Source organism: Tursiops truncatus, chromosome 10 (genome assembly GCF_011762595.2).
Source record: "Tursiops truncatus isolate mTurTru1 chromosome 10, mTurTru1.mat.Y, whole genome shotgun sequence".
NCBI lineage: Eukaryota > Metazoa > Chordata > Mammalia > Artiodactyla > Delphinidae > Tursiops > Tursiops truncatus.
In genome coordinates this window covers 38,045,684-38,060,817 of record NC_047043.1, presented here as the reverse complement: position 1 = coordinate 38,060,817, position 15,134 = coordinate 38,045,684, and the positions used below count along the sequence as shown (strand labels likewise).

At 52.7% G+C, this 15,134-nt stretch overlaps 1 protein-coding gene across 1 annotated transcript; it reads right to left on the bottom strand.

Annotated features, from left to right (window-relative positions):
• Positions 1–11: 11 nt before the first annotated feature.
• Positions 12–14,040, bottom strand: TULP1 (TUB like protein 1). Its single transcript, XM_073810217.1, has 14 exons — positions 13,994–14,040; positions 13,827–13,878; positions 13,376–13,454; positions 12,907–13,065; positions 11,865–12,020; positions 10,827–10,928; positions 10,631–10,750; positions 9,785–9,900; positions 6,499–6,669; positions 6,175–6,287; positions 5,217–5,328; positions 5,039–5,137; positions 2,690–2,861; positions 12–739 (listed from the first exon to the last, which is right to left on the bottom strand). The coding sequence occupies exons 1-14, from the start codon at positions 14,038–14,040 to the stop codon at positions 606–608; spliced, it is 1,632 nt and encodes a 543-aa protein (XP_073666318.1). The 3' UTR covers positions 12–605.
• Between the last annotated feature and the right edge of the window lie 1,094 nt (positions 14,041–15,134).

Here is a 15,134-nt window from a genome sequence, read left to right as displayed (position 1 = left end):
AGCCAGCCGAGTTTCGGTAGGACCCACGATGGGCGCGTGGGAGGGGACGCGGGAGCGCCCGGGGCCTGAGCGGGGTGGGGGGTGGGGAAGGGAGGCCTCCAGCCCGCGCTCCGGACCCCTCCCGCCGCCTTTTTCTCCGCACGCGCTGAAGAACCACTGCTCCTCTTGGCCTAGGACGCAGCTTTATTGGGGATGTGGGTACCCGGTTTTCGTTCCCCATCACCTACCCCCTCCTCGGAGCCCGCCCCCCTCCTTGGAGCCCTAGTACGGTCCCAGAGGGGGTTAAAACAACACTGACTACTGCTCCTGGACAGGAAGTGACTGGGGCGCCGGGCGGGGGTGGTGGTGAAGCGGCGCAGGCTAGCTCCGCGACCAGATGTGCGGCTCCAACTCCAGATGTTCTTCATCTCCGTCCGACCCGCCGTGTGAGCTCCTCCCCTGCCTCGCCTGTGCCAGGCTGGGCAGTGGATGGAGGTCACCCGGAGACAGCGGGGTCAGCCCCCGACAAGGGAGGAGTCTTCAGTGGGGACTCTGGTGAAGGGACCGTTCAAGCCTCCAAACTGAATCCTTTCCCCAACCCTGGCGGGCGCTGAGGACTACTAGGGTCACTCGCAGGCCAGCTTCCCGTCGAAACTGGAGAGGGCAATGGCGAAGGCCTGCAGGGCGCACAGCGGGTACCGGTAGTCTAGGGTGAAGGCGTCCTCGGCCACGCGGCCGAACTGCAGCACGATGTAGTCGGCTATGGACACAGACGGGGGTGGGGTGGGGGGGCGGCCCGAGACCTTTTGGGTTCTCCCTCCTGGCAGACAGTGCCCTCAACATTGAGGGAAGTCCCCCCACTCTTGCGTTGGGGCCCCAGTCCTTAGCCACCTCTCAGTTATTCACCCCACCGTCCATCCACCCTCTTATCTCGCCCAGCAAGCCCCACTCGCCTACAGCTTTACCAGCCACGGTAAGCCCCTGAAGGCGGCGACCCTGCCTTACCTTCTGCTGCCCAGGGCTATGCATATGACCAGCCCGCACTTAGAGAAACCGGTCAAACTTCCTTAAGCCTAGAATCCTTCCTTTCCAACGCCTCTGTGGTCTTTGCCCCATTCCTTCTTCTTCCCACCCCCAGACCCCAAGTCCTGTCTTAGACCACCAGCCTCATGGTTCCCCTCCTCATCCAGTGGTCCCCTCAGCCCCCATCCCATATCTGGCCCAGGTTTCCAGCCTCAATCCCAACACCTCCCCCAGCATCCATAGGGACAGGATGTTGCTAAAAATACCCCCAACCTCGGCCGACCAGGCTCCACCAGAAATGTGATCTGGAGAGCGGTTTTTCAAGGCCTCAGGACAGGTGACACAGGGGGCACATCCCTAGGATGGAGTGGGGGTAGGGAACTCACTCAATGTTAACCAATTCTGGGAACCTGGAAAGTCCTTGGGAGATAACGTTCCATATCCAAACCCCTTCACCCTAGTGGGGACCTCTCCCCAAGGCTTGTAACAGGGGACATTTTTACTTAATTGTGTTCAAGGTACATTTTGTTTCCCTAACTCTTCGAGGGCAGGCCTTTGACCTCACTGGAGAGAGAACGATAGAAATGCTTGATTTATATTTCCTACTCCTAAAAGGCAACCATCCTCATGGGGTTGGGCACTGGAGCCAGACTACCTGGGTTCTAATCCCACCTCTGCCTCTCACAAGCTGTATGTGTGAGTTACTTAACTTCGCTGTGCCTCGGTTTTCTCCTCTGCCAAACAGGGACAATAATAATACCTTCCTCACAGGGCTGCTGAAAAGATTTAATTTTTTTTTTTCGGCGGTGCAGCTTGCGGAGATCTTAGTTCCCCGACCAGGGATTGAACCCATGCCCTTGGCAGTGAAAGCACAGAATCCTAACCACTGGACCACCAGGGAATTCCTGAAAAGATTTAATGATTTAGTATCTGTGAAGTCCTGAGAACAGTGCCTGGTCCATAGAAAGTCTCATGTGTTAAGTAAACATAAACACTGTTTAAGTGTTTATGAAATAAATTTTGAGGGCCAGGGTAACCGCCTGGAGTTGCTGAGAGACTTTGGATAATGTGCTGCCCTCTCTGAGCCTCAGCATCCTTCTTGGCCACATGGGGGTTGGTCTATCAGTCTTTCTTATTTTTAAATTTGTATTTATTATTATTATTATTATTTGGACGCGTCACGTGGCTTGCACTATCAGCTTGCGGGGTCTTAATTCCCTGACTAGGGATTGAACCCAGGGCCCCGGCAGTGGAAGTGCTGAGTCCCAACCACTGGACCGCCAGGGAACTCCCTATCAGTGTTTTTTAAGCTCCAGCAGCGTAACTGTCCCTTCAACACAGTCTTACCCAGAATACCCCAATATCTACCCCAGGCTCTAGTCAGTGCTAGAAAGACGGCCTGGAACAGTGAGCCCCAAGACACCTGCTTGGAATATATGAGGCTCCTGGGAGCACAATGTCAATGCCCCCACAGGAGAGAGTGACCTTCCTGAATGTTCTGGCTTCAGAGATAAAGGACAGCTCCACTCCTCTGTGTGTGTGTGTGTGTGTGTGTGTGTGTGTGTGTGTGTGTTATATAGAGAGAGGGAGAGGGAGAGAGAGATGGGGGGTGGGGGAAAGACTTGAGTAAGGGTTGAGGTCTTGGAGGTGGTGGGGAACAGCCTGGCTTGGGTCCTCAGATACTCACGGTCATCGGCGTGGACAATCTGGAAGTTCTTGACCGAAGCCTGGGTGACTCGGCCTTGGAAGTTGAGGGTGTAGGAGCCACTGTCATCATTCCAGACGGGGGGCTTGTTGTGTAGCTCGATGAGGCTCTCCAGTGTCTTGTTCTGCCAGCGCACCAGCAGCCCGTCGCTGGCCTGGGGTGCCACGGGTGGGGCAGTATTAGGGAGAGGACAGTTAGGGGTGGCTGAGATATCTCAGGACTGGTGGTGGAGGGGTGGCTGGGGACGTGTGCATGCCCTTGTGTGTGTGCAGCCTGGGTGTCAACGTCCATGCAGGGTATCCTTGAGCGCATGTGCGGTCTCTGTGGCGTCCGTACGGGCAGGGTGTGTATCTGTGAGAATGGGCTTTGCTGTGGAATGACAAAGTGGAGGGTTGGAAAGTGGAAAGTAGCATGTGGCACACAGGAGGTGCTCGATGCCATTGGTGCCCAAGGGGGTCTTAGGAACGGCCATATATGCTGGCACCGATTACAAGGATGAACCAGCTATTCTAGAACTTACAAGAAGCTCACAGTTGAGCTTGGAGAGATGTATAGGTAAAGAGTAGTTAAAATAAAATGTCCTGGAAGAGTTTCTGGAAGGAAGGAGCAGTATCTGTGTGATGGTGCTCTTGAGATATTTCTTTCCTTAGTTTCTTTGTCACCTGTTCATGTTCATGACTTAGAATGAGTCCGCTCAAGATCGTATCCTCCAAGAAGCCTTCCTGACCCCATGTCTGATTTAGATGTCAGCTCTGAGCTTCCATAACACCTTGCTCTTAACCATTTCTCCCACTGCACTGTTATGGACAGAATTAGATACCCTAACAGCATGCACAGTATTTGACTAATGGCTCTGTGCCTCAGTTTCCCTCACAACAGGGTTTTGTGAAGATTAAATGATTAATAGTGCATGAAGTGTTATTTAGATCAGTTCCTGGCACAGAGTAAATGCTCAATAAATATCAGATATTGTTTTGATGGTAACTCTTGTGTTGATTTTGGATCTTCAGTGCCTGGCTTTAATAAATGATTGTGGAATGAATGAACTGTAAGATGATGAAGAGATACACAAAGCAGCACTGGGTAGTTCTTACCAAGCCCAAACACACGTGGGAGGCACTGCCTCTGGAGGATTTATATGTTTATTCCAGGACGGAAGGAGCAACTGTGGAACCCACAAGCTCTTAAAGACCGGAGCCTCCCAGGGCTTGTGCCCCATGGGTTGGCCAGGCCTCTGATTACAGTGTCTTTCCGGCAGGGAGGGATGTGTGATCAGCTGATGGGAGTATTCTTTTTCATTGCAAATGAGTAAAGTGACATCACTGTGAGTGTCCATGCCAGTCATCGGTCTCTGAAATCCTGGGCTCACCCAACTTGCAGTGCTAAGGAGCAGAGCGTGGGACTGACACACTGAAGGAGGCCACCTCTCTCCAGGCCATCTCTCCATCTTACCCTACCCCTCACACACACACACACAAAACAAACAGCCTTTGCTTTTTAAAATATGTCAATCATATCACTCCTTTCCTCAAAACCCTGATATAGCTTCCTGTTTCTCTGAGTAAAAACCAGTTATACAGACTCATCTGCCCCTCACTGTCACCTCTCTGACCTGCTTCTCCAACCCACCAGGCACTCCTGCCTCAGGGCCTTTGCACTGTCTCCTCCCCCTGCCTGAATGTTCTTTTCCCAGATATTTGCAGGCTTGCTCCTCATCTCCTTCAAATTTCATCTTCTCAGTGAGGCTCACTCTGACCACTGTATTTAAATTGAAACCTACACACACACACACACCCCTCATCTCCTTTCCCTTGTTCGACTTTTTCTTTTTTCCCCACAGTACTTATCACCTTCTAACATACTACACAATTTACTTATCTATCACAATTATTGTCTACTGTCTGCCTTCCTCCACTAGAATGCCAGCTTCATGAGTGCAGATCTTTGTTTTGTCCACTGATGTCTCCAGTTGCCTAGACTAATACTTGGCACTCAATGTATGTGTGTTGAATGAATATATGAATGAGTGATTTGATGTAAACTGAAAAAAACAAAGCAAAACAAAACAACCCCTATTGTGCTTGTTTCGGTGAATTCAGTGAAAAACCCCTGAATTGAATTAATTCCACAAGTTGCCAGAATGAATTTGTGACAGGGTGATGGGGTGACAGGGTGATTTGTGACCAGGTGATGGGTGTGCTCAGGGGTTTGGGTACTGGGCAGGCCGAGCCCCCCCCCCCCCCGCCCCCCAGCTTCCCAGGAGTGGGTTACAAGCAGGTCAGTACGGAGCAGGACCGTCTGGGAGGGGCTTCAGGGAGGTAAGGGGCTCACATTGCGGGGCCGAATGGGGACCCTCTCCTTGTCCGAATTCATGCCGGGAATGATGACCGTCATGCGCCGGGGACCTCGGAAGCCCAGCACGTTGGTTTCCTGGGAGGGAGATGCGCGTTAGGCCGGCCCCGGCGAGAGGAGGGGCCTGCCTGCCGCGGGGGACAGGTGGGACTCTCACATAGATCACAGCCGCCAGCTCCTGCCGAAGGCTCCCCACATCCGTGCTGCCTCCGCGGTGCGGGTTTTGTCCATTGTCAAAGACGGTAAAGCGGTTCCCCAGGAGGTTGGACCTGCAAGCAGGGTGGAGCTGGGGGCGGGGCTGAGGAAGGTCCACACCCCTCCTCCCAGACCCTCACTAGCTGTATGACCCCAGGCAAGTTACTTAAACTCTTAGTCTCAACTTCCCCATCTGTAAAATGGGCATGATAACAGTATTTACCCCATTTGGTTGATAAGAGGATTGAACGGATTAATATTTGGAAGTTACTTAGAAATACACCTAACACATAGGTAGGCCTTACATAAGTGTTTGTTAAATAAATAAATTAAAGAAATAAGGCTTGACTTGGGGGTTCACTTTCCCTTCACCTCTCAGATTTGTGGTGAGGATTGAATGAGCTATATGGAGAGACATAGCACAGCGTAGGTGCTGAATATTTATTCGTCCGTTCAGTTGGTAAATATTTATTGAGTAGCTACTATGTGCCACGTGCTAGGAATTCAACCATGAACAAGACAGGCATAATCCCTGTCCCGTGGACCTTATGTCCTACTCCAAGTGAGGTCTCTGGACCAGCAGTGTGGGCATCACCTGGGTGCTTCTTAGAAATGCAGAACCTCACTCCTTGCCCAGACCCACTGAACCTTTTTTCGGGGGGGTGGGGGGGGCAGGATCTCAGTTCCACAGACCAGGGATTGAACCTGGGCCACGGCAGTGAAAGCCCAGAATCCTAACTACTAAGCCACCAGGGAACTCCACCCACTGAACCATTTTAACAAGACCCCCAAGTGATCTATGCCTGTCAAAGTGTGAGAAGCCCTGGGCCAGGGGACAATTCCACAGTGTCCGATGTGGTGGGCACTCTGGCAGGCACAAGGGGACAGAGGTGACTGGCCACTGAGCTTCCCAGCCCCACCTCAGCTTCCCGATGAAATTCTCCCCTCCTCGGGACAGATTGGTGGGGTCACTGGAGATGAGGTAATTGGCTGTCTTGCTCCGTTTCCGTTTCCTGCCAGCCAGGAGGAACACCTGGGGAGAGGGGTCACAGAGATGCGCTGGAGGAAGGAGGTGCACTGGAGGAAGGAGGTGCACTGGAGGAAGGAGGTGCACCCGGGGAAAGAGAAGGCCCATTTGCCCCGCAGCCCTCGCCCCACTGCACTTTGGCTCTAGACTCTCCCTCAGTCTGGGTCCTGGCCCCTCCACTCTCCGTCCCACTGGCTGCCACCTCTCTCCAACCCACCTTCTTCTCTGTGTCCAGGTGCAGGAAGTAGGAGGGATACAGGCCCCGGTCCATGCCCTTCTTGTCCCGGGTCAGCCGGCAGCGGACCGTCTGGCCCTGGGGGGCAGGCCGAAGCACGAACTCCTGGGGTTCATCCACTTCCACGGGTGGGGATGGGGCCCTCTCCTCCTTCTGGGTGGGGGCAGAGGGTGCATCAGCCCCAGAGCACTAGCTTCCCGGCCCTCAGCAGGTCCCCAGTGCCGGGATGCAGGCAGGGCAGGCAGGACAACTCACCGTTTTCTGTTTGGGGAGAGAACGGAGGCTGTTAGAGTGCAGCCGGCCCCTCCCCCAGCAGCTCACCAGGCCGTGTTAGGAGGCTCTGGGGAGCTTTGTGCTTTATTACTATTTTGTTTAGCTTGTGGTTATGAGCCCAGGCTTTGGAGCCAGACAGCCTGGGTTCAAATCCTGGTTCCACCACTGTCTGTCATGGTTGTTAAGTTTTAACCACACTGTGACTCAGTTTTTTCATCTGAGAAGTATGTAGGGTTGGGGTGGATACCTGGGACAGAACTTAGTTTATATATTTAACAGACACTCATAGAAAGTCTACCAATGTGCCAGGAATTATTCTAAGCACTTTCCAAATATTAACTCATTCCTCTTATCAGTAGCTACTGAGGTAGTTGTTCCATTATACAGGTGAAGAAGCTGAGGCTCAGAGAGCTTAAATAACTTGTCCAAGTTCACATAGTAAGAGGTGAAGCTGGGCTTTGAATGCTGTTAAACCCAGAGCCTTTAGAAAGACCTTCCATCATACAGATGCTCTCAGGGGGTGAACTGAGGTGAGGCTGAAGGTGTGGATTGCTGTGTTCTAAACACATGGCGTTATAGAAGTGTCAGCTACCACTATAATTATAGCAGGCGGTAAATACTCAATGAATGTAGCAGCCAACCTCCAACATGGCCCCCGATGCTCCCCACCTCCTGGTATTTATGCCCGTGTGTAGACCCTTCCCACACTGTATCAGCGTTGGTCTTTGTGACCAATAGGATATGGCAGAAGTGATGGACGGTCACTTCTAAGGCTAGGTCATAAAAGATATTACAGCTTCTGCCTTGCTGTATCTCTTGGGCCACTCTTGGGCTCTGGGGCAAGTTGGCTGCCATGTCTTAAGGAGAGTCAAGCAGCCTCTGGAGAGACCTCCAGCCAACAGTCATGACAGTGAACCATTTTAGAAGTGGATCCTCCATTTCCAGCAAACTTTAAGAATGACCACAGCCCCAGTTGACATCTCGACTGCAACCTCACAGGAGACCCTGAGTCCCAACTACCCCTGCTAAGCCACTCCTAGATTTCTGACTCACAGAAATTAAGAAAATGAATTGTCATTTTTAAGTTTTCGGGTGGTTGTTATATAGCAATACATAGTCAATACAATGAATGAATAAATAAGTTCATTTTGCTCTTTGAAAAACTTTTAATAACTATGTGGTTGCATTAGGCCCTAGGGTGGCCTAGTGACCACCCTACCATTGCCCCTTCTGTTCTTACAAACCTAGTGCCTTTTGCTATCATGTTCTGTCCCTCACAAGAGGGGGAACCAAGACTCTAACCCCAAGTTTCCCAGCTGGGGAGACAAGGGACTGCCACCTGGGTGTGTGCATTTCAGGTATAAATGCTGTCTGGGAGTCACTAAGAAGCCCTGATGTGCTGAGGTTGCCCATTTTTGCTGAGGGCAGGTTTGTACTGTGTGTGAAGTGAGGCTGGTGTTAGGGAGCAGGCCCTTAGCCTCCAGGTAAGTGGCATCTCTTCTTCGCTCTAGGCTGCTCTAGAAGAAACTTGGGAAATCCAAGACTATGTTTGGAACGTGATGTTGGGAAAGCCAGACTCATTCAAACATTTCTACAGAGGTGGATTTTGGCCTACTATATTAAAGGCTGTACTGCAGTTATATTCTTTCTGGAAGACAATAAGCTGGCCTTTCAGTTATATATCAGTTTCTGGTGATCTTGGCTAATGTGAATCAGTCCCCCAAGACCTGACCACCCCTGTACAAAGGAATAAACCCACAAACTAAGATACCCCCAGGCCCTGCCCTCAGGATGATCTCTCCACTCATGGAAACCTGTTTCTCGAAGACTTTCATCACTTTCTCTTTCCAGTTCGACCTCTCTCTCCCGCTTACTCCTGCCTGTGCATGTTGGTACCTGAGTCCTGTTTGTGAGTGGGGGCTGTATTGGAAATATTTAACAACGTGTTCTGCCCATGGAGACTGCACCGTCAGAGTGGACACTGGTAGGACTGGAAGACATCCTGGAGGCCTCTGATGGCCAGTGTTAACCCTTTGGTTGCTGGAAGGTTGGGAGGGCCTGGGTGGGAGAGCAGAAAGCACTCTGAGCAGTATCTCAGAGCAGCAGAGTGGAACTATTTTAAAAACTCAAGTATGGGGTGGATGGGTGGGGAGGTGGGAAGAATTGGGAGATTGGGATTGACGTATATGCACTAATATGTATAAAATAGATAACTAATGAAAACCTGCTGTATAGCACAGGGAACTCTACATAATGCTCTGTGGTGACCTAAATGGGAAGGAAATCCAAAAAAGAAGGGATATATTATGCATATAGCTGATGCACTTTGCTGTATAGCAGAAACTAACACAACATTGTAAAGCAACCATACCCCAATTTAAAAAACGTCATAGGGCTTCCCTGGTGGTGCAGTGGTTGAGAGTCCGCCTGCCGATGCAGGGGACACGGGTTCATGCCCCGGTCCGGGAAGATCCCACATGCCGCGGAGCGGCTAGGCCCGTGAGCCTGCGCGTCCGGAGCCTGTGCTCCGCAATGGGAGAGGCCACAACAGTGAGAGGCCCGCGTACCACAAAAAAAATAAGTAATAGCTCAACTACAGCTGGCTTTCAGTCAGTCAGTGTGCCCAGGGATGTGCATGCATATGTCTGTCTGCCTGGGCTCCACCTCCCTGGTACAGAAAATGCGTGGCTCTCATGTGGGGGCCATGAGAGCATCTCCGGCTGTGTCTGATAGTTAGGCTGCAGGGGGGAGGGCTCAGAGCGGGTGACATAAGGCCCCTGGGTGGCCAGTCCCAGCCTGGTGACCCCACAACTGCCTCTTCTGTTCTCACAAACCTGGTTCCCTTTGTCCTCATATCCTGTCACCAGAGAGGCAGCTAAGATTCTAACCCCAAATGACTCCATGGTCCCAGCCCACGAGGTCCCACACTCAGGTCCCCCAAGCCCAGGCCCCTGCCACTGCTCCCTGGAGGGACCTCACCCTCTCCCGTCTGGGCTCCAACCTTTTTGCCTTTTCCTTTTGCTTTGCCCTTCTGATTGCTGTTCTTGGTCACCACAGCTGCCACCTCTTCCTCCTCCTCCTCCTTCTCCTCTTCTGAATCTTTGGGAGTGCCTGAGCATTGTAGGGGAGCAAGTCTGTTAACCCCTTACCCTGGCAGAACCCATCTTGTTTTGCAAGGTACGTCCAACACCCACGCCTCACTTGGACCCCTCCCACAACCACAAGAGAACAACCCCCTTTCACTATTATCAGAAAGTAATAGGGCTTCCCTGGTGGCGCAGTGGTTAAGAATCCGCCTGCCAATGCAGAGGACACGGGTTCGAGCCCCGGTCCGGGAAGATCCCACATGCCTCAGAGCAGCCAAGCCCATGCACCACAACTACTGAGCCTGCGCTCTAGAGCCCACGAGCCACAACTACTGAAGCCTGCGTGCCTAGAGCCCATGCTCCGCAACAAGAGAAGCTACTGCAACGAGAAGCCCGCGCGCAGCAACGAAGACCCAATGCAGCCCAAAATAATAAATAAATAAAATAACTAAATTAAAAAAAGAAAAGAAAAGAAAGTAATAGCCTCAGAAAAGCTAAGACACTGCCTGAGGCCACACAGCTATTAAAGTGGGGGTCAAGATGCCCCCAGTCTTCTGACTTTATTATTATTTTTTATTGGAGTACAGTTGCTTTACACTGCTGTGTCAGTTTCTGCTATACAGCAAAGCGAATAATCCATACATATACCAAGTCTTTGACTTTAGAACCCCTACTCCTCACCCTATTCTGCATCCCTCCTTCCACACCCACGACTGCCTCTGGATGTCCTGACACCAGAGGCCACTGCCACCTACCTTTCTTCTTCAGAGCTTTTTCCCCAGGGTCATCGCCCCCAACCAGAAACATGGCTGCCGGTGTCTTCTTCCTCACTCTGGTCGGGCTCCCTGAGCTGTCCTTGTCGGCCTCCCCAGACCCTGTGTGTGTGGATGTGAAGAGGTCACACCCCCCGCCTCACCCAGAGTCCCTTGTTCCTCCACAGACCAGGCTCACCTTTCTTCTTCATCTTTCTCATCTTGGTCCCTTCCCCTGCTGATGCCTCCTTCTTCTTAATCCGCAGAGGTTTCAGTGGGGGGACAGGGCTTCCCAGGTCCTCTGGAAATGGAGGGTGGGAGTTAGACAAAGAAGAGCCACCTTCCGATCCACTCATTGTTCCTTCAGTCCCCAGGGAGGCCCACAGCACCTTCTGCTTGTCTTGTTTTTAACCCTGAGTCCAAAAAGGACTGGATGAACACCAGGAGTTTAATAAGTAGTTAATGAATGAATGAATGGATGAATGCCAGGCCTCCTAACCGAGCCTCTGAATCCCAGCTCCCACCCCGTCTCCTCCAGAAAACCTCCTGTGGTCAGTGCTACAGACAGTCCTCCCCGCCCCTCCAAGAGGCCCAAGGTCCTAGCTACATGTCCACATGTAGACCAGACCCCAGTACCCATGGGGCAAGGTGCCCCAGCCAGGGAGCTATCACAGCATTTATTCACTGATTGATTTTTTACTATAATCACTTTGATACTTTTGTAAAAATTGTAAAAATAATTCATCTTGAGTTAAAAAAAAAATCACAAAGAAAACTAAAATCCTCTGCCCTTCCTGGCTCACAGAGCACCCTGGGCAGGGGGCTGGGGGGATGGTGGAGGGAACACATATTGATTTAAGGACCATCGGAGGGAAGAAACCACCAAAGGGAAAAACTCTTGGGTCCAGGCACTGGGGAGCTTTTTTTTTTTTTGCGGTACACGGGCCTCTCACTGTTGTGGCCTCTCCCGTTGCGGAGCACAGGCTCCAGACGCGCAGGCTCAGCGACCATGGCTCACGGGTCCAGCCGCTCCGCGGCATGTGGGATCTTCCCGGACCGGGGCACGAACCCGTGTCCCCTGCATCGGCAGGCGGACTCTCAACCACTGCCCCACCAGGGAAGCCCATCTGGGGAGCTTTTTGATGTCTCAACTCCTGCGTATCCATGAGACACCAGGCCCCTCAGGGGTAGGGCTAGTTTTGTGTGTCTTTACCCCCTCTGGACCCTCAACACCCACCCTTTGGACCCTGGGCTTTGGCCTTCCTTTCCTTGATGTCTGCAGAAGCCTTCTCTTTGGGGGGCTTCTTGGGAGGCAGACGGATTTTCTCTTTCTTTTCCTTCTCCTCCTTGTCCTCTTCCTCCTCCTCCTCGTCCTCTTCCTCCTCCTCCTTCCCTGCAGGTAAAAACTGCTCATAACAGGGGCTGGGGTGGGCCCCATTATGTGGGGAGCCCAGTCCTTCCAGATTGCTGGGAGGCGGTGAAGGAGCTGGGGGTAGGAGGCTCCCCTTCTGGAACAGAAACAGGAGGAAGAAAGGAGTTTCGGCACCTTCCTCAAAGAAGGGGGTGACTCCAGAGTCTTCCAAGGTCTACAAGTCAGGAGAGAGAGCTGGAGTTGGGGGGATGCTGGGGGCTTGGCAATCCTGTTCTGGGAAAACGCCGTTCTCTGCTCGTCCTTCCTCTCTCTCTGGTACCCTCAGCTCCTCACACACTCTCCTGGGGTCTTTCAGTTTCCCCTTCTCTGCGCCTTCTAAAAGTCACCTGCACTGCTTCTCCCTGTCCTGGTCTGTTGCTATTTCTAACTTCTAGCCAGACCCGTCTGAGCTACCTCCGGCCCCTAGCTGCAGGGTTTTTGTTTGTTTGTTTGTTTTTTTAAATATTTATTTATTTTTAATTTTTGTTGGCTGTGCCGGGTCTTAGCTGCAGCACGCAGGATCTTCCTTGTGGCATGCGGGGGTCTTTAGTTGCGGCATGTATGTGGGATCTATTTCCCCGACCAGGGATGGAACCTGGGCCCCCTACATTGGGAGGGTGGAGTCTTACCCAGCGGATCACCAGGGAAGCTGCAGTTTAAGGCAAAACTCTTAACCTCAATGTGCCTCGGTTTCCCCCTCCCGACGATGGGACAAGAACACGAGAATAAAGGTTTTCCTGGCTCAAAGACGAAGCCAGGGACGTGGACGCGGTTTTTCCGCGTTGTCTGCCTCTCTCCATCTGCTGTTCCTGTCCAGCCCCTTCCCTCCTCCTCTCCAGACGCCCCCTTCCTTCTGGTGCTCTCTCACCGTCCTCCGCGTCTGGGGCGCGGGCTACCAGGAAGGTCTCCCGGGGGTCGCGCTTCTTGGCCTCGGGGTCCCTGAGGAACTTGGCGTAGACAGTCTGCAGCTCCCGGGCCTCGGCGGGCTCCCGCGAGGGCTCCTCCCGCGGGCTCCTCCTCCGTCCCGCTGAGCCGAGATGCGCAGGTCAGGCGGGACCTCCAACGGCGCCCACTCCCCCTCGGGCTCCTCACCCTGGGGTCTCCCTGGGGCTCTGTTTCCACCTTGGACATCCCTCTCTCAGCTTTCATCATCCCTACACTCCTAACCCCCAGCTCAACCCCAAGTCCGCTCCGCCGCTTCCCCCTCCAGTTACTCCCCCCTCCCACGCCCCTGCTCCCAGGGGGGGTTCCCAGACTCAAGGACACCCTCGCCTGCGGTCGTTCCCTCCCGTGACCCTCACCCGGGGGGGCGCCCCGGGGCCCAGCCTTCCGCATGCCTCCAGGTCTCCGGGGCTTGGATCCCGTGGGGCAGGGGGACTCTGGGGCTTCTGTCTTCTTCTTCCTCAACTTCTGTCGCTGCAGAGTGGGGGTCAAGAGGAGGGAGGGGAAGGAAAGGGGGGCTCTGAGGGCTGCCTATCACTCTCTAATCCCTTGAGCCGCCAGAAATAACTGCAGATTATTGGGAGGGGAACTGCACCCCTTCTTGGGGTGAGGAAGAATGACCCCCTCCCGTGTACCACGGCTCCCTCCAATGCCCCAAAGCCCAAGTTCCTCTCCTGGACACCCCATACCCCCAAACACCCCCTTCGTGCAAAAACAAAACAAAACAAAAACCTCCAGGGAAGCAACAAGCCCCAGAGGCTGCTGAAGGGGACCCTCCCCACTCTCAGACCCCCTACGCTGCGTGGGGGGCTCTTTCTGTCTCTTCTCCAAGCAGGGGTGACATACCTGCTTGGTGCGCTGCGGGACCTCCGGGCTCTGGCCTTCCTCCTCATGCCCGCTGAGGGTAGCAAAGGAATCAGTCTGTCTCCCTCCCCTTTTCCTGCCCCTCCCCAAACCCTCCATCTGGCCCCCCCACCAGGGTTCAGGTAGGATGAGGTGAGGGCTTTCCAGACCTGTCTGAGGCCCACACCTCTCGGAGGGTGTCGTCCTGCAGAGGCATGGTGCCTGCACCTATCCACAGTCCCTGCTCTGGCCACCCTGCAGCCCTAGAAGCTTCCCTGAGGGCCCCAGCTAATCCGGGCTCAGCTTCACCCCCACCTCCTGCTGGCTCAAGAGGGTGGCAGCACTGTGGGAGGTGCTCCTTCCTGGAACCCATCCCCCTGCCTGGCCCACTGAGGGAAGAGGCTGAAAACTCAGATCCTCAGCGGCCCAAAGGATGGCATCACTGTACCAGGTCCTCCCGCGCCCTGAACTTTGGCCAAGAGATGCTGATTTGATAATTTGTTGGTGGTAAATGGGGCATGGGAAGAAAATATGACATCAGATCCTGTATTTATCTTTCTTTTTCATTAAAAAAATAAAAACTAGGATTTACTAATATTTAATGTATATGGATTGATAGATGCATGTGTATATACTTTATAAAGAAACATGCCTATATTCTGGGTGTCCACCTAAATATCTTTTTACTGATAAGGAACTTTTTTTTTTTGGCTCACCTTGCAGCTCGTGGGATCTCAGTTCCCCAACCAGGGATCAAGCCTGGGCCCTCAGCAGTGAGAGTGTGGAGGCTTAACCACTGGACCACCAGGGAATTCCCAGGAACATGTTTTTTTAAGAGTTTAGAGACAAGGGATGTAGTGTTGATGTGATTAATATCATGGAAGAGGTTTGGCTAAGTGCAGAGGAAGCCCAGAAGAGGGGCCCTATTGGGGGTCCTAGAGGCTTCCTGAAACCTGATCTAAAACTTGAAACTCAAAAAGGTGAGGGAAGTTCTGCAGCCAAAAAGAAAAAAAAAAGAAAAGAAAAAAGGAAAAAAAAAAAGTGGGATGGGCTATACCTGGAAAGGGAACAGCAAGATAGAGACCTAGAGGTTGGAAACAGGCAGATGTATTCAAAGGTCTAGGACTAGGAGGGAGGCAGCTGTGTCAGGCATGGGTCAGTCCTGAGCCCAAGCTCTAAGCTCTGCCGCTTAAGAGGTGAATATCCTTGGGTGACAGATTTAACCTCTCTGGGCCTCCATTTCCTCATTTATAAAGTGGGTTTGATAAAGCACTGACCTAGTAGGGATGTTGTGCAGATTAAGTGAGATGA